This window comes from Hemitrygon akajei, chromosome 12, assembly GCF_048418815.1.
Source record: "Hemitrygon akajei chromosome 12, sHemAka1.3, whole genome shotgun sequence".
NCBI classification, from domain to species: domain Eukaryota; kingdom Metazoa; phylum Chordata; class Chondrichthyes; order Myliobatiformes; family Dasyatidae; genus Hemitrygon; species Hemitrygon akajei.
The window spans coordinates 51,699,501-51,726,554 of NC_133135.1; the positions used below are offsets into that span (position 1 = coordinate 51,699,501).

General features: G+C 41.2%; 1 protein-coding gene across 3 annotated transcripts in view; it reads left to right on the forward strand.

Moving 5' to 3' along the window:
* oma1 (OMA1 zinc metallopeptidase) overlaps positions 1-27,054 on the forward strand; it is a 78,707-nt gene that overhangs the window by 22,292 nt on the left and 29,361 nt on the right. For all 3 annotated transcript variants that reach the window (XM_073063093.1, XM_073063092.1, XM_073063094.1), the window contains 4 exons: positions 958-1,065; positions 4,605-4,733; positions 12,662-12,736; positions 14,047-14,196. In XM_073063093.1, the coding sequence (XP_072919194.1) occupies positions 958-1,065; positions 4,605-4,733; positions 12,662-12,736; positions 14,047-14,196 (462 nt within the window). The remainder of the gene's footprint in view (positions 1-957; positions 1,066-4,604; positions 4,734-12,661; positions 12,737-14,046; positions 14,197-27,054) is intronic.

Consider the following 27,054-nt stretch of genomic DNA (forward strand, 5'->3'; position numbering starts at 1 on the left):
GCATTTTTGTTCCCTCCTCCTCATCAGTAATGTAAATAATTGAGGCCGAGAGCTGATCCCTGGGCTACTTCATGTTGCATCCGTCTAGCCTGAAAATGATCCATTTGTTACAATGCTCTGTTTTCTTTGTGACAGCCAGTTTTCAATCCATGCTAATACACTCTTCCAAGAACTTGGGCTTTTGACTTTTGTTCCAAGTTCTTGTGTGGCACTTTGTCAAATGTCTTTCGGAAACATAAATACCTATTACATCTCCAGTCTCCTCTCTACCAACTCTCCATGTCTTACTCGCAAAGAATTAGAGCAAATCTTTCAAATATAATGGAGACACAAGGGACTGCAGATGCTAGAAATCTGGAGCAATGCACAAAGCAACTGGAGGACCTCAGCAGGTTAGGCAGCATCTATGGAGGAAAATAGACAGCTGAGGTTTCGGAAACATCGACTATCCGTTTTCCTCCATAGATGCTGCTCAACCTGCTGAATTCCTCCAGTTCCTTTCTGTGTTTGTCAGACGTAATTTGCCTTTCATAAAATCCTGTGGATTACATTTGATTGCTTTCAGCTTCCCTAAATGATTAGCCATTTTCTGTTGATTATTGATCCAGAATCTTGTCTACAATAGACCTTAAACTGCCTGTCCCCTGTGTGGGAGATGTCAATGAACAGCAAGCTCCCTCAAAACAATTACATAAATTAAAACATTTAAATATAACCAGTTAATTTTATTTCTAACTGTACAAAAATAGCACTGTCTATAGTTTATAATGTAACACTATATAATGTGTTCTTAAAGAGTCCTGACAGAATAATTCATTTCCTTTATGCTGTCAGATAAAATGCTGAGAGACTAGTTCAACATTAGGTTGATTTGTCAGCATTTGGTGTTTGTTTATTCTGATTTAGCATCTCAGCAGATGATATAGGCTATTCTAATGTCTGTTTCTCCTGGCACAGAATGGGCAGGTGTTTGTCTTAACTGGGTTGCTGAAAGCTGTGGCAGACGGTGATCAACTGGCATGTATTCTTGGTCACGAGATGGCTCATTGCCTCCTGGCACATGGGGTGAGTATAGCTTCTCTACATTTGGTGGCTTGGATAGAGAAAGTCTTTGGACTTAAAATAATAAACCATTTACAAAGTAATTCATATTTTAGACACAATGCAGTAACTGTTTTGGTGTTAGAATGGGACAACTTGGCTCAAAGTTCAAAAGGAAATTTATTATCAAAACTGGTTTCACGTCACTAGAATGTACAAGAGGACTGGATATAGGTTTTGTTTATTGGTCAAACCTGTTACCATCTGGGAAAGCAATGAACAATTATTGCAGTTGGAGGCTTCAAAATTAGATTTAAATCAATATTGAGTGATGTCTTTACACCCAAAGCAGAAAATGTTAGAGTTGCTCAGCAGGTCAGGCAGCATTCGTGGGGGAAGAAGAGGGAGTTGATGTTTCAAGCTGAGGACCATTTGTCAGCACTCAAAAAGTAAGTCACGGGGGTGAAGTAAACCAAGGGAATGTTTGTAATAGGTGAAGATCAAATTGTCCAGGTAATTGTTTTAAAAGCAGACAATTGGAGTCAAAGAGGGAGAAGAATGCAACAAATTGAAATGAAAATGTGCAACTGTATCCATAGTGAGGAACAAAAGGTTGTTTACCAAAAATTGTTAAATTCATCATCAAGCCCTGAAGAATGAAACGTACCCAGATCGAAAGTGAAGTGCTTTTCCAAAGAGACTAAAATCAGGGAGGTGGGGATGGGGTGACGAATTCAAGTGGTTAGTGATTGGAAATTTACAATTGACCCTGAAGATGGAAGGGAGGTGGTTAGATTACTGGTCACCTAATTTCTGTCCGCTTTCTACATACACATTGTGAGCACTGACTGCAGTGTAGAAAACTGGAAGACCAAGTGAATTGCTGCTTCACAAACAAGGTCTCTGGGTGGAAGGAAAGAGGCAGAATCAGATGTTGTCTGCTGTGGTTGAATGGGAAAGTGGGGAGCATAGGTGGGATTGTAAGAATGAGCCAGGGAATTGAAGGAACAGCTCCTTCAAAATGTTGAAAAGGGAGAAGAGAGGAAAGTACGTTTAGTGGTTGAATCTTGTTCAAAGTGGAGGAAAATACAGAGGATGATTCATTGTGGGTAGAAATTGAGGACTGAGGAAAGTCTATCTGTGTTCATATTGGGATGGGTGAAAATTAGAGCAGAAGTGTGGGAAATAGATACAGTTAGTAGCACTGACAGCTATGGTGAAAGAGAAGTCACAGCTGACAGGAAAGAAGACATATCAAAGCAGTAGTATGGAAAGTCTCATTATCAGAGCAGATTGAACTGAGAGGAGACACTGGGGTTCTTACAGCAAGTGCTGAGAGGAAACGTCGTTAATTCAGTGGTGGGAGTTTGTTGGTTTTGATAGATATTTGTTACTAGGCTACCCTGTGAGATGAAGATGTCAAGAAGAAGAAAGGAAGAGTTAAATGCTGACCATGTCAGTGTAAGAGCGGGATGAAAATTGGCAGCAGAAGTAATGAACTTCTTCAGTTCTGTGCACATTTAAGAAGCAGCATCAACAATATACACAATGTGATGGAAGAAGATTTGAGGAAAGGGGTCTGAATAGGATCAATTAAAAAAAGTTATGGATATCCAGCAGAGACAACTCTCGCTTGGATGATCACAGTTTCCCATGGCAATGACTTTGATTTGGGAGAAGTGAGTGGAGTTGAAGTAAATATGAATGCAAAAGTGAGCTCAATTAGGTTAAGGAGGGTGGTGGAGAGGATTAAGGTGAAGAAGGGGGTGGAGGGAATTCAGGTGAAGGAGGGGGTGGAGGAGATTCAGGTGAAAGGGTGGTCGTGCATATTCAGGTGAGGGGTGGTGGTGGTGGTGGAGGAGGGGATTGGTAGGGTCTTTGTTCAAGGAGATTATGAAAGGTTCTCAGATCATTCTAGTTTGGGATTGAGGGATTGTTTGCCCATTGTGAAAATGAACAGTCTGGGACTATAAGCAGAGAACATCAGAGGTGCCACAAATGTAAATGATTAAGGCATTGGAATCGGGAGATAAAATGGATCAAAATGGGAAGAAATAAGGTCAATTAGGCCACTTCAGGTTAAAACATTGGATCTGCCGACAACTACTTATGCATTTTATTAGGTTTTGTCATATTGGTAGCTCTTTACATTAGAAGATGTATATTGGCTTTAGAAGAATTTACTAGATAAATTTTATGGTTGAAGAACTTCATTTGTGTAGATAGACTGCTGAAGGGGTGGTTTCGTTGGACCTGATGGATATTTAAAATCATGACAGCTTCGTCAAGAGTAATGTTTTTATTATTGTCACACATGCTGAGGGACCATGATGAACTTTATTTTGCATGCCATCCATACAGGTCCATCTCATCAGTGCATTGAGCTCATACAAGGAGAAGAATAAAATGAAGCAGTTACTCACTGTTATTCTACTGATAAAGTGATACTTTCTTTGTAAATCGATCACAGAGAAAGTGCAGTGCATGAAGACCTTAAGACATAGGAGCAGAATTAGGCCATTTGGCCCATTGAGTCTACTCCACCATTTCTTCATGGTTGTTCCATTTTTCTTCTCAGCCCCAATCTCCTGCCTTCTCCCCATATCCCTTCATGCCCTATATGGTGCAACGCCATAAGAAAGTAGATGATGTGTTCAAGAGCCCATTTTATCATATTAGAGAGCTCTTTAGTAGATGGGATGGGATAGTAGATAGTAACAATGGGATAGAAGCCATCCTTGAGCTTGGTGTTTTCTGTTCGTATCTTCTGCCCAATGGGAGGAGGGGAGAAGAGAGAAAGAGATCATGTTTGGTTTATTGATGCATAGTGAGGTGTCGACAGAGTCTTTGGAAGGGAGGGTGGTTTCTGTGGTGTGCTGAGCTATGTTCACAACTCTGGCAGAACAGTTGTCACACCCTGCTGCCTCTGGGCAAGGATGCTTTCTGTGGTGCATTGATAAAAATTGGTGAGGGTTAAAGGAATTGTGTCGAATTTCTAGGGAGTAAAAGTGGTAGTGAGCTTTCTCGGCCGCCACGTCCATGAAGTTGGAGCAGGACGGACTATCGCTGACATTCACTGCTGGGAATTTGAAGTGCTCAGCCTCTTGGCCTCAGTGCCATTGATGTAAACAGGAGGCTTGAGCACCAACCCCTTCCTGTAGTAAATGACCAAACTTTTCTGTTACATGCTCCACGGATGTTCAGGAAATGAGCTGACGTGTGGCAAGTCCTCGGTAGTTCAGTAGTTCATTTTAATTCTGCTCGTTAACCAGAGATTTTATAGCCATCTTGGTTTTAATTTTTGTTTATGAAACAACATTACTTGATAGAGTAATACATTGGAATAAAGACAAATGCAGTACAAATAAATGTAATTTAATTTTTTTAATGCTTTATTAGATTAATTTATATCAGAAAGGAAATGGTTTGGTGTCAGTAGACCGTGGATAATTGGAGTGTAACTGAAGGGGATTTTATTACACAGGTAGAAGTGTGAGAGGATTTATTTCGATGTTTCCAAGAGTTTCTGCCATGAATGAGCACTAACTCACCTATTGTTGCAGGCGGAACATGCAAGTATTATTCAACTCCTTGATTTCGTGACCCTCGTATTTCTGACACTTACTTGGGCTGTGTTTCCTCGGGATAGCCTTGCTCTTCTGGGGCAGTGGATCCAAGGGAAGCTTATCCAGGTGAGACTACTTCCATAACCTTTGCAAATTAGTACTTAACTAACATTAGGATGCGGAGCAGGTTACTCAGCCCTTCTAGTGTGCTTCATCATTCAGGAAAATCAAAGCTAATCCAGTACGTTTTCAATAACCTTCCATGCCCCTTATAAAGAATCTTTTTACTCGTTGAAAGCTGCTGCTTCACTGTGGTTTAAGGAAATCAGCTCCAAAGGCTCAAGACGTTCTGAAAGAAACAAAATTCATTTCATTTCTGTCTTTATTGTTGGACGTCGGTAATGTAGAACACTGCAAGTCAGGTTCACTGGTTCATTGACGAGACCGATGGTGGGAGGAGCTGCATTGCCTCGGTTGTGGCAAGAACTAGCCCTAGGCTGCGGGGTCGCTTGTTGTAGTTGCCCAGGTGAGGACACTCCGAAATGGAGTGGGGTTGAGTCCTATTGGAATCCATTCTGAGTTGGGTGTCGCTCTCCAGTGCTTGCTCAGTGCTCTTGTGAAAGAATAAGCTGGACATTCAGGGACTTGGTCTATATTTTATTTTCTTTGTGACTATGTTTTTCTGAAATTGTAACCACGTGCTCTATGCTATGTGCAGTATACTGTATGCTGCTGGTAATGTGTTTTGCACCTTGGCCCTGTAGGAATGCTTTTCATTTGGCTACATTCATGTATGGTTGAATAATTAAACTTGAACTTGATGTAGTCAAGACCACTGAGGTTCTTGGATGTTTCAAGTTCCATCTTGCTGTCCTGAACCAGCAGGCATAAACCTTGTCGAATCTTTCCTCATTAGATACTCTGCCGTTTTGAGGAATCAGTCTAGCAAGCCTTCTCAGAATTGGCTATCAGCACATTAATATACTTGAGTGAGTAGACTGATATTATACACAGCTATAGCCATGTCATGCCCTATATAACTGAAGTACAACTTCTCTACTTTTATGTTTACTTCTTGTAACAATAATACTGTTAACTTTCCAAATTACTTTTAGCACCAACATAACTGCCTTTTATGAATCGTGTACCAGGACATCCAGAACTCCTGCTTCTAAGAGCTCTGCAGTTGTTATCCATTCAGATAATTTGCTTTTTTTGTTTCTGCCAAAATAGACAATTTTACAATTCCTCCACCATCAATACTACCCTCAACTGCATCTCTTCCATTTCATGCACGTCTGCTCTTACTCCATCCACCTGCTACCCTACCAGGGATAGGGTTCCTCTTGTCCTCACCTACCACCCCACCAGCCTCCTCATTCAACACATAATTCTTCGAAACTTCCACCACCTCCAACTGGATCCCACCACTAAACACCTCTTTCCCTCCCCCCCCCCCACTTCCTGCTTTCCACAGGGATCACTCCCTACGTGACTCGCTTGTCCATTTGTCCCTCCCCACTGATCTCCCTCCTGGCACTTATCCTTGCAAGCAAAACAAGTGTTACACCTCCTCCCTCACTACCATTCAGGGCCCCAAACAGTCCTTCCAAATGCGGCGACACTTCACTTGTGAGTCTTTTGGCATCATACACAGTGTTCAGAGCTCCTGGTGTGACCTGCTGTATATCAGTGAGACCCAGATGTAGATTGAGAGCTCACTTTACCGAGCATCTATGCTCCATCCACCAGAACAAGCAGGATCTCCCGGTGACCACCCATTTTAATTCCACCTCCCATTCCCATTCCAAAATGTCCATCCAAGGTTTCCTCCACTGTCATGGTAAAGGCACAGTTAGATTGGAGGAACAACACCTTGTGTTCTGATGGGATGAACAGTGATTTCTCAAACTTCCAGTAATGCCTCCCCCACTCCTTCATCATTTCCCACCCCCTTTTCCCTCTCTCGTGTTATCTCCTTGCCCGCCCATCGCCTCCCTCTGGTGCTCCTCCCCACCTATCTTTTTCTCTTTGTTTCATGGCCTTTTTTCTCTTTTACCAACTTCCTTGCTTCATCCCTCCCCCTCCAAGTTTCACCTATCGCCTGGTGTTTCTCTCTCCTCTGCCCCCAGCTTCCAAATCTACTCCTCAGCTTTTTTTCTCCAGTCCTGCCGAAGGTTGTTGGCCTGAAATGTCGACTGTACATTTTCCCATAGATGCTGCCTGGCCTGCTGAGTTCCTCCAGGATTTTGTGTGTGTTGCTCGGATTTCCAGCATCTACGGATTTTCCTGTTTGTAATTTTACAATGATCACAGTATACTCTTTTGCCCAGTCACTTAATCTATATCTCTATAAACCTTATTGTGTCCTGTCAGAACTTGTGTGACTGTCTTTGTGTCATCAACAAACTCAGCAATCGTACCTCTGGTGCCTTCCTCCAGGTTGTTAATATAAATAATAAAAGGTGAGGTCCCAGCATTTGTTAAAGAAAGATCAATTTATCCCTACTTTCAATTTTGTTTTAGCATCCAGCCTTTTGTGCATATCCATGTGAGTTTTGCTGCAGCATCTTATCAAATGCCTTCTGGAAATCTAAGTGTAGTAATCCACCAGTTTCCCTTTATCCATCTAAAAATTCTTCTTAAGAGAATTCCATCTAATTAATCCTTTTTATTTTGCCTGGTTATTATTTTTTCTAAGTGCCTTGCTATAATGTCTTTAAAGCAATGCCTAACATTGTGTCCATGACAGATGTTAACCAACTTCTGCAATTTCCTTCCAAACCTGCTCTGAGATCAGAAAATGGTGGAGAGCAGGAGTAATGATACAGAACAGTAATGACACTGGACTGATGAAAATCAATTTGATCAAATGTGGCTTAACTTTTTTATAACATTCCTATCTCATTCCAAGGGATTGGCTCATGTTGGACTCCAATTCCAATAGTTCCCTAGCCACTCATTTATCTTCTGTAGAAAGTGAGTTGAATGAAATCACCTTTGCTATTTCCCTTCCTCTTCAGTACAGTTGTGTTATTGCCATTGTAACATCCCTTCTTCTCTTCATATTGATATAAGCTAACCAAGTACAGATCTGAAATCGATATGACTAGTTCGTTAGTGGGGTGATGCATTTCATCACTGCCATGTTGGGAATATTCTGTTGTCATGGAATAATTATGTATTTTAATAAAAAACTGGTGAGATGTTTCAGTAGTCATGCTGAAACCAATTTAATATTTTCCAGAATAGAATAGTCCAGCTGTGAATCATGTTTTCAGTGGAACAGAGTTAAAGAGCAGGATATGATTTGTTTTTAACATTTTAATAATGGGTTAAAATGGACTTTTAGTTTTTCCTACCAAATGCCCAGTTCTACCCCCTTCTAATTTCACTGCCACACACTGGGTTAGCAGTGTTATTGGAACTGATTCCCATGTTTGCCCTGCGTCTTGACTCAGAATCAGAATCAGGTTTATTATCACTGGCATGTGTTGTGAAATTTGTTAACTTAGCAGCAGCAGCAAGTTCAAAGTAATACATTATGTAGAAGAAGAAAATAAATTATCATATATGTATATTGACTAGATTTAAAATCGTGCAAAATCAGAAATGATATATATTAAAAAAGTGAGTTAGTGTTCACGGATTCAATATCCATTTAGGAATCGATGGCAGAGGGGAAGAAGCTGTTCCTGAATCGCCGAGTGTGTGCCTTCAGTCTTCTGTACCTCCTACCTGATGGTAACAGTGAGAAAAGGGCCTGTCCTGGGTGCTGGAGGTTCTTAGTATGGATGCTGCCTTTCTGAGACAGTGCTCCTTGGAGATGTCCTGGGTACTTTGTAGGCTAGTACCCAAGATGGAGCTGACTAGATTTACGACCCTCTGCAGCTTCTTTCAGTCCTGTGCAGCAGCATCCCCCTCCCCACCCCATACCAGCCCCATACCAGACAGTGATGCAGTCTGTCAGAATGCTCTCCAGGGTACATCTGTAGAAGTTTTTACAACACACACAAAATGCTGGAGGAACTCGGCAGGCCAGGCAGCATCTATGGGGAAAAAGGTACAGTTGACGCTTTGGGCCGAAACCCTTCGGTAGGACTGGAGAAAAAAGCAGAGGAGTAGATTTGAAAGGTGGGAGAAGGGGAGAAACAACACGTGACAGATGAAACTTGGAAGGGAAGGGATGAAGCAAAGAGTTAGAAAGTTGATTGGTGAACGAGACAGAAGGCCAAGGAAGAAAGAGAAAAGGGGGGAGGGGAGAGAGCACCAGAGGGAGGCAATGAGCAGGCAGGGAGGTAACATGAGAGAGGGGCAACTGGGTGGGAAATGGTGAAGGGGGGAAGGGAGGCATTACTGGAGGTCTGAGAAATCAATCTTCTTGCCATCAGGTTGAAGGCTACCCAAACAAAATATAGGGTGTTGTTCCTCCAACCTAGGTGGGGCCTTATCCCGACAGAGGAGGAGGTCATGGATGGGCATATCGGAATGGGAATGGGAAGTGGAATTAAAGTGGGTGGCCACTGGGAGGTCCCACTTGTTCTGGTAGATGGAGCGTAGATGCTCGGCGAAGCGGTCTCCCAATCTGTGTCGGGTCTCACTGATATACAAGAGTCCACACTGGGAGCACTGAGCATGGTATATGACCCCAACAGACTCACAGGCAAAGTGTTGCCTCACCTGGAAGGACTGTTTGAGGTCTTGAATAGTAGTGATGGAGGAGGTGTAGGGGCAGATGTAGCACTTGTTCCACTTGCAAGGATAAGTGCCAGGAGGGATCAGTGGGGAGAGAGGAATGGACCAGGGAGTCACGTAGGGAGTGATCCCTGCAAAAAGTAGGGGGGAGAGAAAGGTGTGTTTAGTGATGGGATCCAGTTGGAGGCGGTGGAAGTTTCGGAGTGATGGTCGAAGGTGCTGGATGCAGAGGCCAGTGGGGTGGTAGGTGAGGACAGGAGGAACCCTATCCCTGGTAGGGTAGCGCGAGGATGGGGTGAGAGCAGACGTGTGTGAATTGGAAGAGATGTGGTTGAGGGCAGCGTTGATGGTGGAGGAAGGGAAGCCTCTTTCTTTGAAAAAGGAGGACATCTTCTTCATTCCAGACTGCAAAGCCTCACCCTGAGAGCAGATGTGGCAGAGACGAAGGAATTGAGAGAAGGGGACTGCGTTTTTACAAGTGGCAGGGTGGGACGAGGTATAGTCCATGAAACTGTGAGAGTCCGTTGGTTTATAATAGACATTGGTAGATAAGCTGTCTCCGGAGATAGAGATAGTGAGATCAAGAAAGCGAGGGGAAGTGTCGGAAATGGACCAGGTGAATTTGAAGGCAGAGTGGAAGTTGGAGGCAAAATAGATGAAATTGACGAGTTCAGCCCGGGCGCAGGAAGCTTTTTGAATGTTTTTGTTGACATAACCGAATCTCTTCAAACTCCTAATGAAGTATAGTCGCTGTCTTGCCTTTTTTATAGCTGCATCTATATGTTGGGACCAGGTTAGGTCCTCGGAGATCTTGACATTTAGGAATTTGAAACTGGTCAGCTCTCCACTTCTGATCCCTCTATGAGGATTGGTATGTGTTCCTTCATCTTACCCTTCCAGAAGTCCACAGTCAGCTCTTCTGCATTACTGACATTGAGTGCGAGGTTGTTGCTGCGACACCAGTCCAGTAGTTGGTATATCTCGCTCCTGTATGCCCTTTCATCTCCATTTGTGATTCTTCCAACAATGGTTGTATCATCAGGAAATTTATAGATGGTATTCGAACTGTGCCTAGCTGCAATGTCATGGGTATGGAGAGAGTAGAGCAGTGGGCTAAGCACACACCCCTGAGGTACACCAGTGTTGATCATCAGTGAGGAGGAGATATTATCACCAATCCGCACAGATTGTGGCCTTCCAGTTAGGAAGTCGAGGATTGATTTGCAGAGGGAGGTACAGAGGTCCAGGTTATGTAACTTATCAGTCAGGATTGTGGGAATGATGGTATTAAATGCTGAGCTATAGTCGATGAACAGTATCCTGAGATAGGTGTTTGTGTTGTCCAGGTGGTCTAAAGCCATGTGGACAGCCATTGACATTGCATCTGCCATTGACCTATTGTGGCGATAGGCAAATCGCAATGGGTCCAGGTCCTTGCTGAGGCAGGAGTTCAGTCTAGTCATAGCCAACCTCTCAAAGCATTTCATCACTGTTGATGTGAGTGCTACCAGGCGATAGTTGTTAAGGCAGCTCACATTATTATTCTTAAGCACTGGTATAATTGTTGCCTTTTTGAAGCAAGTGTGAACTTCTGCGCATAGCAGTGTCCTTGAATACTCCTGCCAGTTGGTTGGCACAAATTTTCAGAGCCTTTACCAGGTACCCTGTCGGGGCCTTACACCTTCACCATCTTTGAAGACAGCCTAACATCGGCCTCCAAGATAACAGGGTCACAGAGTGTAGTTATATTCTCCCTTTCAAAGTGGGCATAGAAGCCATTGAGTTCATCAGGTAGTGAAGCATCGCTGCCATTCATGTTATTGGGTTTTGCTTTGTAGGAAGTACTCAGCCTACTGTTTGAAAATGTTTCTGTACAAAGCTTTTGTTATTGAAACTGTTGGTTAGTTTGAGATAAAAACTTTTAATAACCTCTTCACTTTTAAACTTAAAGATTTCTAATGAGTTTGCATTCCAACCTGAGTCTCACTACTTTTACATATCAGGTTATTTTTGAGTTGTCATTATCTAGTGGAGGGCTTGGAGGTCTTGGAAGGTGCTGAGGGCTGTGTGGATGATGGATTGGTATAAGACAGTGGGTGAAGAGAGTTTAGGCAAAGACAGCTGCTACACAGACTGAGGAAGATGAGACGGGGGAAATGTGAGGATCTGAGTCAAAGTGCCTCATCTCATTTGTGGCTTTGTTTTGGACTGTTTCGGAGTCTGAGACAGACAGGACTGACTAGAAGAATTTAACACTGGTGAGATAGTTGGAGCTCCAGCCAATCCAGAACCACTGGTGGCAGTCACTTCTATCTGAATAAAAAATGGCACCATGACTGGGGTTAGATAGAAAAACAGCTCTGTAATAGCTGCAAAACACACTTCTTTAGCTTCATTGTCGATTGAAACATACAAACCCCTTCTACTAGACTGCTCACCATTTCCCAGCTGATAGAACCCCAAAAAAAACACAAAAATCAAACAGAGAATGCAAGCCAAGTGAACAAGACAGATCTGGGAGGAAAAGAATAACAGGCATGGATATGACAACACTGGAATGAAAATAGATAATGAACTATGTAGATAGATAAGGACAATATAACGCATAGGGAAAGAACAAACAGCAAGAAAACTAGTCATTGGAACTCATGAGATAAGTACAGCTCCTATGAAGGTTCTGAACTCTCCCATTATGTTACTCAGACCATGGAAACTAATGCCAGTTACATGGTCAAAAGATGCTTAATTTGGTGGACCTAGTAAATTGCATGCTCAAGTTATAGTGTTGTGTGTAGTAATTTAATTGATACATTTGCTCTAAGGGTTAGTTAGCTCTTTGTGGTGTGTAGAAAATGCACCTGCAGTAGCTATTACTGTTTATGGTTTTTACATAACATTTCCTACTGGAGTCCAATTCTGCAATGTGATGTTCCATTTCCTGCAATTGAATGACAAATCAGAGTGGCAGCAGTTTAAATGGAGGATCTGCTTTAATTAAATAGAAGCCTAATGAGAAAAAATAGTGTCATTACTCCAGACCCTGATGTAATATTTATCTTATATACCTAATTATTGTGAAAAAGCAAAGCACTCTTTAAAATAGAAGTCTGGAACATTAGCTGCTCAGTGTTACTTTGCACTAGGATGTTTGAGAGTTTAGATCTCATTGTGATGAGATACTCTAATTTATGGAATTGCAATGTTAATATACCAGGAACTGTCTTCTGAAAGCATACTTAGAGCTAAAGGGAGTTGGAAATTATCATGTAGCTTTGCCCTACCTGTTTTATTAATATGGATCAGACTTGAAGCATAATATTATCAGTTCCTTTTATCAATAATATATTTATTACTTACAGTACATGTTTGATAGACCCTACAGTCGAAAACTGGAGATTGAAGCTGATGAGATTGGACTGCAACTTGCTGCTAAGGTAAAGTGTCTTCCACAAAATTCTGAGCCTTGGTTTGTAAATGTTTATTGAATTGAACAAAACAATTCATTTATGACCAGTTAAGGATAATATTTCAGAATCAGAATCAGGTTTATTATCACTGGCATGTGTTGTGAAATTTGTTAACTTTGCAGCAGCAGTACAATCAATACATAACATAGAAGAAGATGGAAAAAATAATAAAATAACAATAGTAAGTAAATAATTAAACCAATTACAATATACGTATATTGAATAAATAAAAAATCACGCAAAAAACAAATAATATATATTTAAAAAGTGAGGTAGTGTTCACGGGTTCAATGTCCATTTAGGAATTAAGTGGCAGAGGAGAAGAATCTGTTCCTGAATCGCTGAGTGTGTGCCTTCTGGCTTCTGTATCTCCTACCTGATGGTAACAGTGAGAAACGGGCATGCCCTGGGTGCTGGGGGTCCTTAATAATGGACACCGCCTTTCGGAGACACCACTCCTTGAAGATGTCCTGGGTACCCAAGAAAGAGCTGACTAAATTTACAACCCTCTGCAGCTTCTTTTGGTCCTGTGCAGTAGACCACCCCCCCCCCCCCCCCCCATACAAGGTAATGATGCAGCCTGTCAGAATGCTCTCCACAGTACATCTATAGAAGTTTTGAGTGTATTTGTTCACATACCAAATCTCTTCAAACTCCTAATGAAGTATAGCCACTATCTTGCCTTCTTTATGGCTACGTCAGTATGTTGGGACCAGGTTAGATCCTCAGAGATCTTGACACCCAGGAACTTGAAACTGCTCACTCTCTCCACCTCTGATCCCTCTGTGAGGATTGGTATCTGTTCCTTCGTCTTACCCTAATATAACCAAGAATTTCTTTAATCATGTATTTTACAGAGAAATTGGTACATAATGTGCTTTAAATAGATACTAAGAAGTAATTGCTGATCTCAGACCTTTCTGCATTAGAGAATTCTGACTGCTGGAAGTAGAACAATGCTAAGGCTGGATGTGTATAGCATGTAATCTCTCTTCAGTCTCCCGAGACTAATGTACATCTTTTATTGTAGAGGTGAGAAAACAATCTGAGATAAAACTGCAAATATTTGAACTATAGAAAGTCAGTCAATACTTGAAAGAGAAAGGTAGTTCAACATTTCAGATGGGATTCTGCTCAGCTGTATCCGAGAGGGCCACTGAATGATTTTTTTTTCTAATTTTAAATTTAGAACTTGAGAACTGTTGAGGGAAGTTGTGTCAGCTGTTATTGTACCCAATTCCCCCATCTTTCATGTGTGAACTCTCTCTTGAATCTAGGCCTGCATAGATGTGAGAGCCAGCAGTGTATATTGGCAGCAACTGGAATTGATGAAAATTGTTTCTGGTACATTTCAAATTCCTGAATGGTTTTCTACACATCCATCAAATGACCGTCGAGTTCAACACCTGGACAAACTGATTCCAAAGGTAAATAGGAACTCACGTTACTCAGAAAAACGGAAAACCCACATGTTAATTGGTTCTGTGAGATAACTTTGATGGATAGCCATACTGTGTAATTGTTCTATCTAATAATTAACTTGGAGAGGCCCGAATGAGTGCCCAAAAAGACTCAGTTTTCCAAAATAAGCTGCATCTCTGTCCATACATTACATAAACTTATGTGGAGATGTGAGTAGTGTTCAGCTTTTTTACCTGACTGAGCTAGGATGAGAGTCAGAAGTTCCTTCAACATACAAACATACATCTTCTGTTGAAGATTTATTTAAAAAGCAATAAACAAAACAGCTTTTTGCCTGTTTTATTCCTTTAACATATGAAGATTGGAAAATAAGTAATTTGATTATTCCTGGATAATACTTGAGAGTCAACAGTGGCCTTGTTTGAAGGTTTTATGCCTTGGTGAGGATTCTTCTTTGTGGTTAGTTGGAGGAGCCATGGTAGAGTAGAGGTTAGCGTGACGCTGTTACAGCTCGGGGTGTTCCAGAGTTCAGAGTTCAGTTCTGGCACCCTCTGTTGGGAATCTCTGTACATCCTCCCCATGGAATGCATGGGTTTTCTCTGGGTGCGCCAGTTCCCTCCCATAGTTCAGTGGTGTAACGGGTAGGTTAATTGGTCATTGTAAATTGTCCCGTGATCAGGTGAGGGTAAAATTGGGGTTGTGGGGTTGCCGGCGTGGTGCAGGTCAAGGGGCATGAAGGGTCTAATCTGTCACTACAAAACAAAGATGCTTGTTGCTGCTTGTGTTGCTGTCTTTGCCTAGAAATTGCCTCTAAGGAGCTGTGATACAGGATCAGATGAATGTTGGTAGCTGGTAGCACAGGACTGTGATGCGTGAGCACTGTTTCATTATCTCATTTAGGAAGCAGTATTCCAGATTGAGGGTTGGATTAGGCCATTGTCACTCATTATCCAACTTAACTTCATACATTACATCCTGGTATTTATAAAGTGTTTTTGTTTTATTTCATTTGTAGTTGAAAGCTGAATGTGCAGTTTTTTTTTAAGGAGAACAGTCTTTAGTAACACAAAATGTCAGATGTCAGATTTCTTAAGCTGCACACACAGAATGCAGGAGGAAACTCAGCAGGTGATGCTGCCTGACCTGTTGTTTTTCTCCTCGAGTTTGTAAGGTACGCAGTACCTGCCGAGGAGTTGTGACAGGGAGAAATGAGCTGGTGGAAGGAGAGTGAGAGCTCAGTCTGAACAGGCATTGCCCAACCCCTCTGCCACACGAAAGAGTCCATACTTCGATGGTGTCTGGTTCTTGCTGCAAGCCGATAGGTCTGCTTCATTTTCTGACAGGTTATGGATAGAATTATTCATTTAGTTGTTTGTTTTATTCATTTATTTACTTGCTATTTATTTAGAGACACAGCACAGAATAGGCCCTTCTGTCCCTTCAAGCCCTGTCACCCAGCAACTCCCAATTTAACCCTAGCCTCATCATGGGACAATTAACCTACTAACCGGTATGTCTTTGGACTGTGGGAGGAAACTGGAGCACCAGGAAAAAACCACATATTCACGTGGATGACGTACAGACTCCTTACCAGTTACTTCAGAATTGAACATCGAACTCCGACGCCCCCAAGCTGTAGTAGTGTCGCATTAAGTGCTTCAATACTGTGGCATTCATAATCATCAGTGAATATCCTCAATTTTGGAAGGAAGGTCATTGAGGAAGCAGCTGAATAAGTTGGGCCAAGGGCATCCCAGAACTTGGATTATTAACCTTCACCAATGACAGCCATCTTCCTTTCTATGAAATATGACTGCAACATTTGGGGTGCTTCTCCTTGATGCCTGTTGATTTTTATATTCCCTGTCAACTACTAAGCAACACACACAAAATGTTGGAGGAACTCAGCAGGTCAGGCAGCATCCATAGAGAGGAGTAAGCATTCTACGTTTTGGGCAGAGACCTTTCTTCAGGACTGAGAGGGAAATAAAAGGTGGGGCTTGGAGACAGAGGCTAGCTGGAAGGTGATAGGTGAAGCCAGGTGGGTGGGAAGGGTCCAGGGCTGGAGGCGAAAGAATCTGATGGGAGAGGAAAGTGGAGCATAGGAGAAAGGGAAGGAGGAGGGGTTTCTCAAATGCTGCTTTGATGTTAAGGGCAGTCGCTCCCACCTTGCCTGAGGAATTCAGCTCTTTGGTTATGTTTGCACCAGAGCTGTGATGACGTGCGGAGCTGAGTGCTCTGACAGAACTCAGAACCCAGATTGGTGATCAGATTATTGGTGAATTGGTGCCACATGACACCAATATTTGCCATCATTGATGATTGACAGTAAACCAGTCGGACACAAATTATTTGGGCTGGAATTATCCTTCTGTTTATGCCAAGGCAGATGCCGGTGTTGTAACTGTACTTGAAAAGTTCTGACGAGGGGCACAGCTAAATCTGGAGTTAGAGCTTCAGTACCACAGCTGTTGTCTAGTCTGCTAGATTTTACTGCATTGTCAGTGTTGTCAGCCACTTCCTGATGTAACACAGAGTGAATTATATTGACTGAAGACTTGTTTCTGTGATGGTGGAGATTTCAGGAGGAAGCTGAGATAGATCCCCTACTGATTGAATGGAGTTGTGATTGCTTCAGTTTTGTCACAGGCACTCACACACTGGACCTCATGTAGTTTAAAAATTTGAGCCAATTGATTTCAGATCTCTGCTGCCTAGGGTTGTATTTGAGGGAGCTTCTAAAGATAACATGAAAGGTGTAACAATATATGCCAGCTGCCCAGGATACCGATTTGTGCTGGTGATAAAAATGACTTAAAATGGTTAAAATTTTATGAGTTCATAGAACAATCGCAATACCATTCTGAAAGCATCAAAGCGTCTGAAGTACTGGTAGTGTGATTTGCAACAGAAAATGTGAGCTAATTCAGCTGAACAGCTGAAGGTTTTAGTTGACAGGTCATGGGCTCACAGATAAAAGGGGAATTGAATTTGGAAATATTGCCACACAAATGGGAATTAAGGATAATGGCACACACTGAAAATAGGGAAACAAGAGTTAGCATGAGGCCAGAATGAAGGTGGAACTGTCAGGGTAAGGATGGGGTTAGAAACGATAGTTCATCTACTGGCGGAGCAGTGTGCCTGGAAGCCAGCGCCGGTTATTTCCGCGTATTAATGAGGCAGATGATTCTGACTGTTCTACATGGATTATTTGTTTAGTTTGACAGCACCATATGGTGAGAAAGTACTTCTAGAAATGTTCATAATTGGCCTGTAAACACGACCTACCTGAAATACACAGGCAACATGTTAAGCTAGGAAAGTTTTGTTCATTAGTGACAGGAAAATTATTAACCGCTTAAGAAGTATGGTGCAGGTGGAACAGATTACAGAGTATTTGGCATTTACTGTTAAGGGCTGAATTTCTAACTTTAAAAATCAGGTGACTTAATCAATAATTTAAAACTCTCCAGGAGAGTTGCTGAATATTTCATACACATTGAGTTGTCTCAGGGATGGGAGAATGCTCTCTCGGAATCCTAGGAGATACTGTAAATAAGGATGCCAGGACATGAATAGTACGAGCTTGTAAAGTTGGCATGTTTAGTTTTACAGTGGGATAAAGGTGAAAGATTTGTGAGACAGCTATTTTTCAATACCGGTTAACAGACCTTCCGCAATGTAGGTGAAAAATTCTGGGATTCTGGACAAATCACAAAAGTACTCACGGAAAGCTTCTGGATGGAATATTTCATTTGTGAATGGATGATGACAGTGGGTCTTTCTTTAGTGTTTCAGTAAGAAACATTAGTCATTGAGCAGTACAGCCTAGCACAAACCGTTCAACACACTGAGATCATACTGACTATCAAACACCCATTTCTTTCACCCTCTTCTCATTCTCACCAGACTCTACCACTCACTCTCACTCATGACACTTTACAGTGGCCAGTTAACCTTATAACCTTTGGGATGTGGAAGTAAACAGGCTGATATAGAGGAAACAGAATATTGTGACAGAAGAACATGCAAACTCCACACAGACAGCACGCAAGGTCAGGATTGAAACTGTTTCTGATGCTTTGAGGCCAGAGGCTCAAGTTGAGAATCAGGTTTATTATTGCTGTCTTATATGACATAAGATTTATTATTTTGATGCAGCAGTACAATACAAAGATATAAAATTACTATAAATTGCAAAGCAACTAAATAGTTCAAAGATAAAGGAATAATGAGATGGTGTTCATGAACCGCTCAGAAATCTGAAGGCAGAGAGGAAGAAACCACTTCTGAATCATTGAATGTGGCTCTTCAGGTTCTGTAGCACCTCCCCAGTGGTAGTAACAAGAAGAGCACACGACCTCGATGGTGAGGGTCCTTAGTGACGGATGATGCCTTCTTGAGGCTCTGCCTCGTGATGATGTCCTCAGTGATGGGAAGATTTGTGCCTCTAATGGAGACGGCTGAGTGTACAACCCTTCGTAGCCTCTTACAATCCTGTATGTAGGAACCTCCATGCCTGGCTGTGAGGCTACAAGTGAGAATGCTCTTCACGTTACTGTACATCTGTAGAAAATTGCAAGAAGTCTTCGGTGACATACCACATCTCCTCAAACTACACTGGCATGCCTTTTTCATGATTACATCAATGTGGTGGCTTCAGGAACTTGAAACTGCTCATAACTCATCAGGGGTGATGGGCCTAAGGTAGAAGGAGATGAGTTATTAACTTCAAGCTTTCTGCATAATCACTCAAAAAGTTGAACTGCATGTGCATGTAATGAGGGCTGTGTAACTCATCTCCTTCTACCTTAGGCCACAAACTTATCAATCACTCATCTGTGGCCACTTTCTGGAGGTCCAAGATCCGTATGCTCCACGACCTCTGGACTAAGTGTTTAAATGTAGGTGGGGTGGACTGTGTTGAAAAATAAATGTGCTAGGTTTTCTAAAATTGACTGCTTCTACCTTACTTATCAATCATCCCTTGTAGTGTTTTCTCTGCAAACAAGTTTCAGGATTTTGAGCTAGATACAATGAAGAAGCAGTTACATCTTTCCATTCTTAAGGTGTCATTTCCACTCATTTTCTTTCTGGATGCTGGATGCAACAGATTTGGGAGGCACTAGCAAAGAATGTGGCGAAGAAAGATGAACTGCATCTTTTTTCTACGGTACATGCAGGCATGTGCACACTCATGTAAGTAATGAATGTCTAAAGTGGTGAACAGGGTCCAATGATATAAATTGCTTTGCTCTACGTAGCAGAACTCTACTTATTCTGAAAAGTGAAGACTCATCGTATCCCTGAGTGTGCTTTGCAGACGTTGGGAACTCAGAAGATGAGTCATCAGTGCAACTAGCTCAACTTCCGGTTTGATTGGAGACCATAAGACACAACAGAATTAGACCATTCAGCTCATTACATCTGTTCCACCATGGCTGATTAATATTCCCCCTTAACATCAGTCTCTGGCCTTCTCCCTGTAACCTTTGACACACTTACTAATCAAAAACCTACCAACCTCTGAGTCAAATACACCCAAAATGGCTTCACAGCCACCTATAGCAACAAATTCTATAGGTTCCCCACCCTCTATCTAAAGAAATTCCTCCTCATATCTGTTCTGGAGACATTCTTTTATTCTGAGTCTGTGCCCTCTGGTCCTAGACTTTACAGCCATTGGAAGTATCTTCTGTAGGTCCATTCTATCTCTGCATTTCAATGATCAGTAGGTTTCATTGAGATCCCCCTTATTGTTTTAAATTCCAGTTTGTACAGGCCCAGAGTAATCAAACATTCTTCATAAGTGAACCCTTTCATTCCCAGGATCATTCTCATTATGTCTCCAATGGCAGGCAGCACACCCTTGGTGGGGGGGGGGGGGGTATGTGTGTCCCATTTATATTGTGCGGGGAGAAGTGGGTGTGGAAGATGGAGGTTGTATATCTTGTGTATATCGGGACACTTCAGCACCTAGGCTGCCTTATTGTGTCAGCTCATGGCATCGTAGAAGTTTCTGACCCAGGGTCCAAAAAGGAAGGAACTTGAGAGGTCACTAATGAGTTTGGTGGAGGGCCAGCTCAGGTCCAAATGATGGAGAATGAAGACAAGCAGCCTACAGAATAATTTTGTGTGGTTACAAATCCAAGCTGCCCTAAGTCAGAAAGTGGGAGATGCAGTTCCTAAACTACAATAAAACCTAGAAGAAGAGTGGAGGGTGAATTCAGTCTTCATTCCAATAGACTAGCTCTTGTCCGATGCAGTTAAAGATGCCTCACCCTGTTAGGGCAGAGTACTGTGTGATGATCTGACGCAGCACGAAGTGCTGAATGAAGTGACGGTGGCAGCAGCATCTCAGTGCCCCAGCTTGAAATGGGCACGGTGTGAGAGTGCAGACGTGACCCGCCATTCAGTTCACAGCAGCTTGATCGTGGAGCGGGTTGGTACTACTCTGGCTCAGGAATGCCTTACTCCCTGGCCAGCGTAGAAAGCTAATGGTGGACATCAGACCCGGAGAAGACCTCTTAGTGAATGCCCGAGCTTTGTGAATGAACTGCCAGCCCTTCCTTTGTTCAGTGTGATATGTTACATTGCACTGATACAAAATAGAACCGGTTGAGCTCCACTTAGATAAAATAAACTCATGTTTGAAAATTCATGTTCCAGTTTCTCTTGCTGTTGTTATCAGATACTTTTACGTTAATGAGCTTGGTGCTCCAGATGTGCTGTACAACTGCTGAACATTGTATGTAATTTGTTACCTTATTTCGTAGCTTTTAAGCACCGACACGTATTATCCTTGGGATGACCTTACTCCTTTAAGCTCAGCAGGTAGTGTCTGCTGTGTCCTTGCTCACACGAGTATTTTCTGGGGGGCAGGGAGAGAAGTCAGAATTCCATTGACGAGCCCATGAATGATTTATTTAACAGGCAAGCAGCCCTACTGTGAGCTCCTGTTCCCATTCTTTGAAAATATGACACAAAGAGATCAAAAAAAATGCTCATTTATGGTCAATTCTGCCAAAAAGGACTAGTTGCACCTTCAAGGTGAAAGTCAGGCTTGGATTAGGTTATTGGCCAGATTATCAAGGGGAAAAAAACTGAATGCAAAAGGAACATTGTGGTATATTATTTCATCATGAGTTTGCTCACATTATCTGCTGACCTTAAAGGAGTAAAATCATCACAAGTTTAATGAACATAGGAATTAGTTCAATGATAATAAGATTTGATTAGAGGTGTAGTTTTATTTTATAATCTAAAATAGAATAGCTTAATGGTTTGTAGCTGGGCACAGCTCTCTAGCTGGGGCATTAAACTAGAGGTTAGAAAAAAGCAACTGAGGGCAGATTAGGTGTCCATTTCAGCTTAAAAGGGGGTTATTTACAATGTGAGTAATGATATGATTTGATATTGTTAATGTACTCCCAATACTGGACACAAAACTTGCTTATGGGAGTGGTAACTGACCATATAGAGAAGACAAAAGTTTTGTAAAACGTAGTCTATAATATGGAGAACATGGAAATGATTGTGAAAATTAAGATATACAGAGGTAAATTGAAATGGATTGCTCTTAACTCTTGATATGGGCATTAAAAATGGGATAAAGTGGAGAATGGCTAAAAATAGCTCACTAAAGTGGCACATTACACATTCTCTATGAAATCGAAATGTGTTTATTCTGCCTTCCCATATAGGTAAGTGAGTGCTCTTACTTCAGTGTGTGAATAGAAAAGTAGAGGCACACAAGCCCATCAATTCTAAAAGCTACGTATCTAATGAATGAAGTAATGTGCTTTGTTGCAGAAAGTGGGAGTGAAATTTGACCTGTGGCCAAAACAGGCAGCAGAATGATGGCATTACCCTGTGCACATCAGTGCATGCCAACCACAACTTGAGCCAAATGCGATTCATTGTCGTGTGGCAGGTGCCAAATGGGTGCTACTCTGTAGCTCACTTAGCTCGAATCTGTGGCCCTTGTATTTAGGGAGCTTTTCATGTATTTCAAAGATGTGCATAGCATCTTTAATTTCAGAAGCATTAAATGAGGGAGATAATTCTGGTGGCTCTGTAAACACTTTGTCTCAAGCAAAAGCAGATTACCCAGTCATTAAAAGGTGAAAAAAGAAATTCTAAACATGTGAAATAAAACTGTTTGAAAATTTCAGCAGGTTAGGTAAAATGTGAGTAGAGGAAATCTATTTTTCCAGGTTGATAACTTTTCATCGGGACACAAAGTTCAACCATGCTGACTGTTTCCAGCATTCTCAACGTCCAGCGGCTGATTACCTTATCACTGTCTGTATGTCTTTGCTACATGTCACTTTATTGAATTTTGTATCTATATTGAATAAACTCCCTTTGTGATAGGTTTTATATGGCTGGAAGATTCATGGTGGAGGGATTTAAGGGATGCAATTTCCAACAAGAATGTGGCAAATAGATTTTATAAAATAATAGAATTGGTATAAGAGGGGTTACAGTATAGGGAAAAGGCAAGTGTAGGAGCCAGTCGAATCATTGAGAGTTTAAGATGGCGCTCGTGAAGCACAGTGAAGACTTGCTGGCAGCAAACAAAACTATTAACTACTTTATTAATCACAGTTTTTCTCAACAGTGATCACTACAACCGATAGCCTGTAATTTCCCTTTTTGGAGTTGAGCTTTCGATCTGCTTGTATGACCTGGCATTTTTGCAGTATGAACTGAAGTCTTGAAGCTGCAGGATGGTTGCAGTGTGGCGTGTACAGGCTGAATTGAGGCAGTGGACCCTGGCCGAGAGTGAGGAACGAGCCAATGTTTGGCCATCCCTGGAGTGGACTTGGAGCCAGTTCGAAGCGGTAGATCTGTTGTGAGGCGAGCTGAGGCAGGGCCCCTGCCTAAGAGGAAGGAATGAGTCAATGTTTAACTGATTTAAGTGCTGGGCCAGACTGAAAAGGTCAGGTAAAGGCCGAATCGAGTTGGTGGGGCCCAAACCCAACAGCGTATTGAAGTGTTGGGGTCCGGGTCTAAGAATGAGGAACGAGCTGAGGTTTAGTTGCCAGAATGCTAGGCCAGGTTGGAAAAATCAGGGTGTTGGCGCCGGAGGCGATGGGACAGGCGGGTGTTCAGTTCGCTGCTCCGCAAGGGTTACGCGACTGCTCAGAACTGAGACTGTGCTCTGCAACTAGCGGGCTTTGTAGCTGTGAACTCTCTTTCGTGAACTTTAACTGTGAATGTTATTTGCTTGCTTTTTATTGCTTGGATGATTTGTTTTTTTACACATTGGGTGTTTGATGGTCTTTTTAATGGGTTCTATTGGGTTTCTTTGTGTTGCGGCTTTCTATAAGGAAACAAATTTCAAATTTATATATAGTATACATATTTTGAAAATAAATGTATTTTGAACTTTGACAATTAGAATATCTGTGTGCCTGCTGTTATCTGTAGAATCATAAAAACTTGAGGACAAACTTGTAGTTGAATTGTTAATGAGGCACGTAAAATAAATGAACAATGAAAGCACAAGGAACCAATAGTTGGTAAAGACCTTTATGAGTACATCCAACTTCACTGAATTTAAACTTACCTTGAATAACTTTTTATATCAATCAATCTTTTAACACATTGCTGAATAACTAAAGGCATCAAATGCTTCCAACATTCTCCAAGTTTTAATACTGATTCTTGCAGTATCTGCAAAAATATTTATATTATTAAGGTATTTAGTTTTTCTTATTTTTCCAGGTTTAATATCATAGTGCACTTATTTGAATCAATCTCTCTCTCTCTCTCTCTTCCCCCCCTCCCCTCTCGATTCTGGTTCATTGGGACACATTGGAACCACTATATTTTGGCCCAATTCGACAAAGTTTCAATTTCAAGTTCAAGTTCAAGTTCAAATTTAACTATTATTCAGCCATACACGAATACCCATGAATAGAGCCAATCGAAACGGCATTACTCCAGGCCAAAATTGTGAAACACAGTACCAACAGTCACACAAAAAAGTATAGTGGAAGACCCTGAGTGCATGAAATAGTTAAAAGGAAAAAAAACCTACCATTTAACTGAGTAAAACAATTATGCATTTAAATGAAATTCAGAGCAAATCAGAACAATACCAATACCTCTATGGTACTACAAAACTGTATTAGTTTCTAACAGTTATTGATGGAGGTATTCATCTGCTGTGTTCTTTTGATTGAGTGTAAATGAATAAAATCAGGGGAGACATCTAATGCAGATTATGGACTGCCTTCATACAATGTTTTAGATGATTGCATCCTCCTAATCTTCATTTTCATTGTAATATTCAAGGTGACCATCGATACCTTCATAATTCTTAACTTACCGTTTCTGGCATCTCCAAACCTGAATGCTTGAAACTGCAGTGAGCAAACAGTTTTGAATTGTCTTACTGATTATTTCTCACCAATGATCAGTGACAAAAATCACTGCTTTCTGAACAGAAACACGTGCAACTGATGCTATTTTAAAACTGATCATTGTAATCACGGAGTAGTGCCTAATCCCTACACAAATGCACACAACTGACACTAGTTAGAAATTGTTCGGCAACAGTCTCCTGTCACAATTAAGTGGCGTGGTGTTCTGAACTGAAAGGAATCCCGGCTATTTTCTCAATTTAGTTTTTGTTCTTTATGAGTTGTTCCAAATAAATGGACATTAAGGTTGAAACTGGTTCTCATAACTAACAAAAAAAGGTCCTTTTTCTCAGACAAACTTTTACTGTCTACAAAGCAAAATCTGACTTTCCATATCAAAAATAGGGAGAATCAAGATCAACATTTTTTAAACCATTTGAATAAGCTTCATAAATAATATGAAATATCTCCATTGCCATCTTATCTCTGCAGCTAATAATTTATTTATTGAGATACAGCGTGGAATAGGCCCTTCAAACCATGCCACCCAGCAACCCCTGACTTAACCCTGGCCTAATCTTGGGACAATTTACAGTGACCAGTTAACCTATTAACCAGTATGTCTTTGGACTGTGGGGGGAAACCAGAGCACCCGGATAAAACCCATGTGCTCACAGGAAGGACGTACAATTTCCTTATAGGCAGCAGCGGGGATTGAACACGGGTCGCTGGTGTTATAAAGCATTTTGTTAACCACTGTGCTACTGTGCCACCCAATAATAAATACTACAATGAGAAAATTAGGCTGAAAACTATCCATCAGCTTGCTTAAAATAACAAAAAATTACATTAAAATAAAATATATTTTAGTAAGATTGTAGTGAATAATTTGATTCTATAAAAACTCCTGAACCTTTATGCAGTTCTTACACCTATTTAAGCAACTTGGGCTATGGTAGCTGAAAATGTAGTGGATTTAAAAGGCCTTTGGGTTATTTTAATTCCTCAATCCAGAGATAATGTACCATATAATTCCCTGTAACATGTTTGTCAATATTTGGAAGTTTGTAATCTTCTATACCTCTAATTTAAATATTGATTGCAAAGAAAATAAAATTGTGAAATTAGTCATAAATCATTTGACATTTTCTATTTTCATGCTGCACTTAATACTAGCTCAAAAGCATACTGCACTCTTTATACAATCCAGTTTACTTACACAATTCTCCTTTGGTCCAGGTCAAAAATACTAAAATTTTCTTTTGGGAAGTGTTATCTTAGAAATGAATTCTGCAACTTTAGCTTCTGTCAGGTAGTGCCAGAATGAGAGTGCTATTTGTCTTGTTTTTTTTTTGTATCGCTACAATAAAGTAATGCTCCACAGTGTATATGACTGACTGCCCTCCCCCAGCATAAAAAACAGCTGAGACTGATATTAGTTTGTCTGTGAAACTTGTTAAGCAATCTATATAAATAGAGTTCATACATTGCACACCTTGTTGATAAGGGTATTTAAATAATAGGGTTCCACTCGTCTCTGACAGATGTTTTAGAAAAATAGCATGGGATCTGTTAAAATTTGTTATCTGAAATTGAGAGCTTTTGGTATCAGTAAATGTACAACTCTGTCAGGAAAGTGATGAGGCTGGGAGAGGTGTTCTGATGGCTATTGATCTACAGAATAATGTGGGAGTGTGGCGTAAGTGAAACAGCACCATGTGTGTTGGTGAGTTTTAAAAACCTGTTGTAGCATCCTGCCATCTTGAACAGCATCATTATCAATGTATGAAAAATAACATTTGACAACAGCAACATTTCAGTTTTGACATTTGCTTTTCTCTGCTGAACTGAGCAAGAGAAAGACTCTTGGAAGTTCGAAATGTGCTGACAGTATGATTTAACCACATTGCTTTAATCATGTTCCAGACACCGTAAATCACTGTCAGCATAATTAGGACACAATTATTTCCACTGATTTCCATAATAATATGGTATCTTGTTGATTGATTGGCACCCATAGAACAGATTTTTTTCAGTGCATATCTAATTTGCATTTGTTTAGTTGGTTCATAGCCAACACATTTCGTCTGATTTCACTGAAAAATCTATTTGATGCTTGAGGTGTTCATGGGAAGAGGCAGATGCTGGAGAATGGTGAGGGGAGGTAGTTATGTTATGTCGAAGCCTTCTTCCTCAAAAGCAGAACCTCCCAAAATTATGCATAATTAACTTACTAATTATTTTGATGGATGACCAGGGAAGTTCTTTCCATTGGCTTGGAAATCAATGACAAGCAGTTAACTAATTAAAATTCTCACCGAGACCACAAAAATGAAAGGTTATGCCAAATGTTGTCTTCTGCCAGAAGATTGGAATATAGATTGCTTTTCAGCTCAAAGAACAAGTCAACAAAAGGGAGGGAGAGGGCAAGGCACAGCTGTCTGTGGCTACCTTAATAGAGTGCTGATATTATGGGTTTAAGTGCCT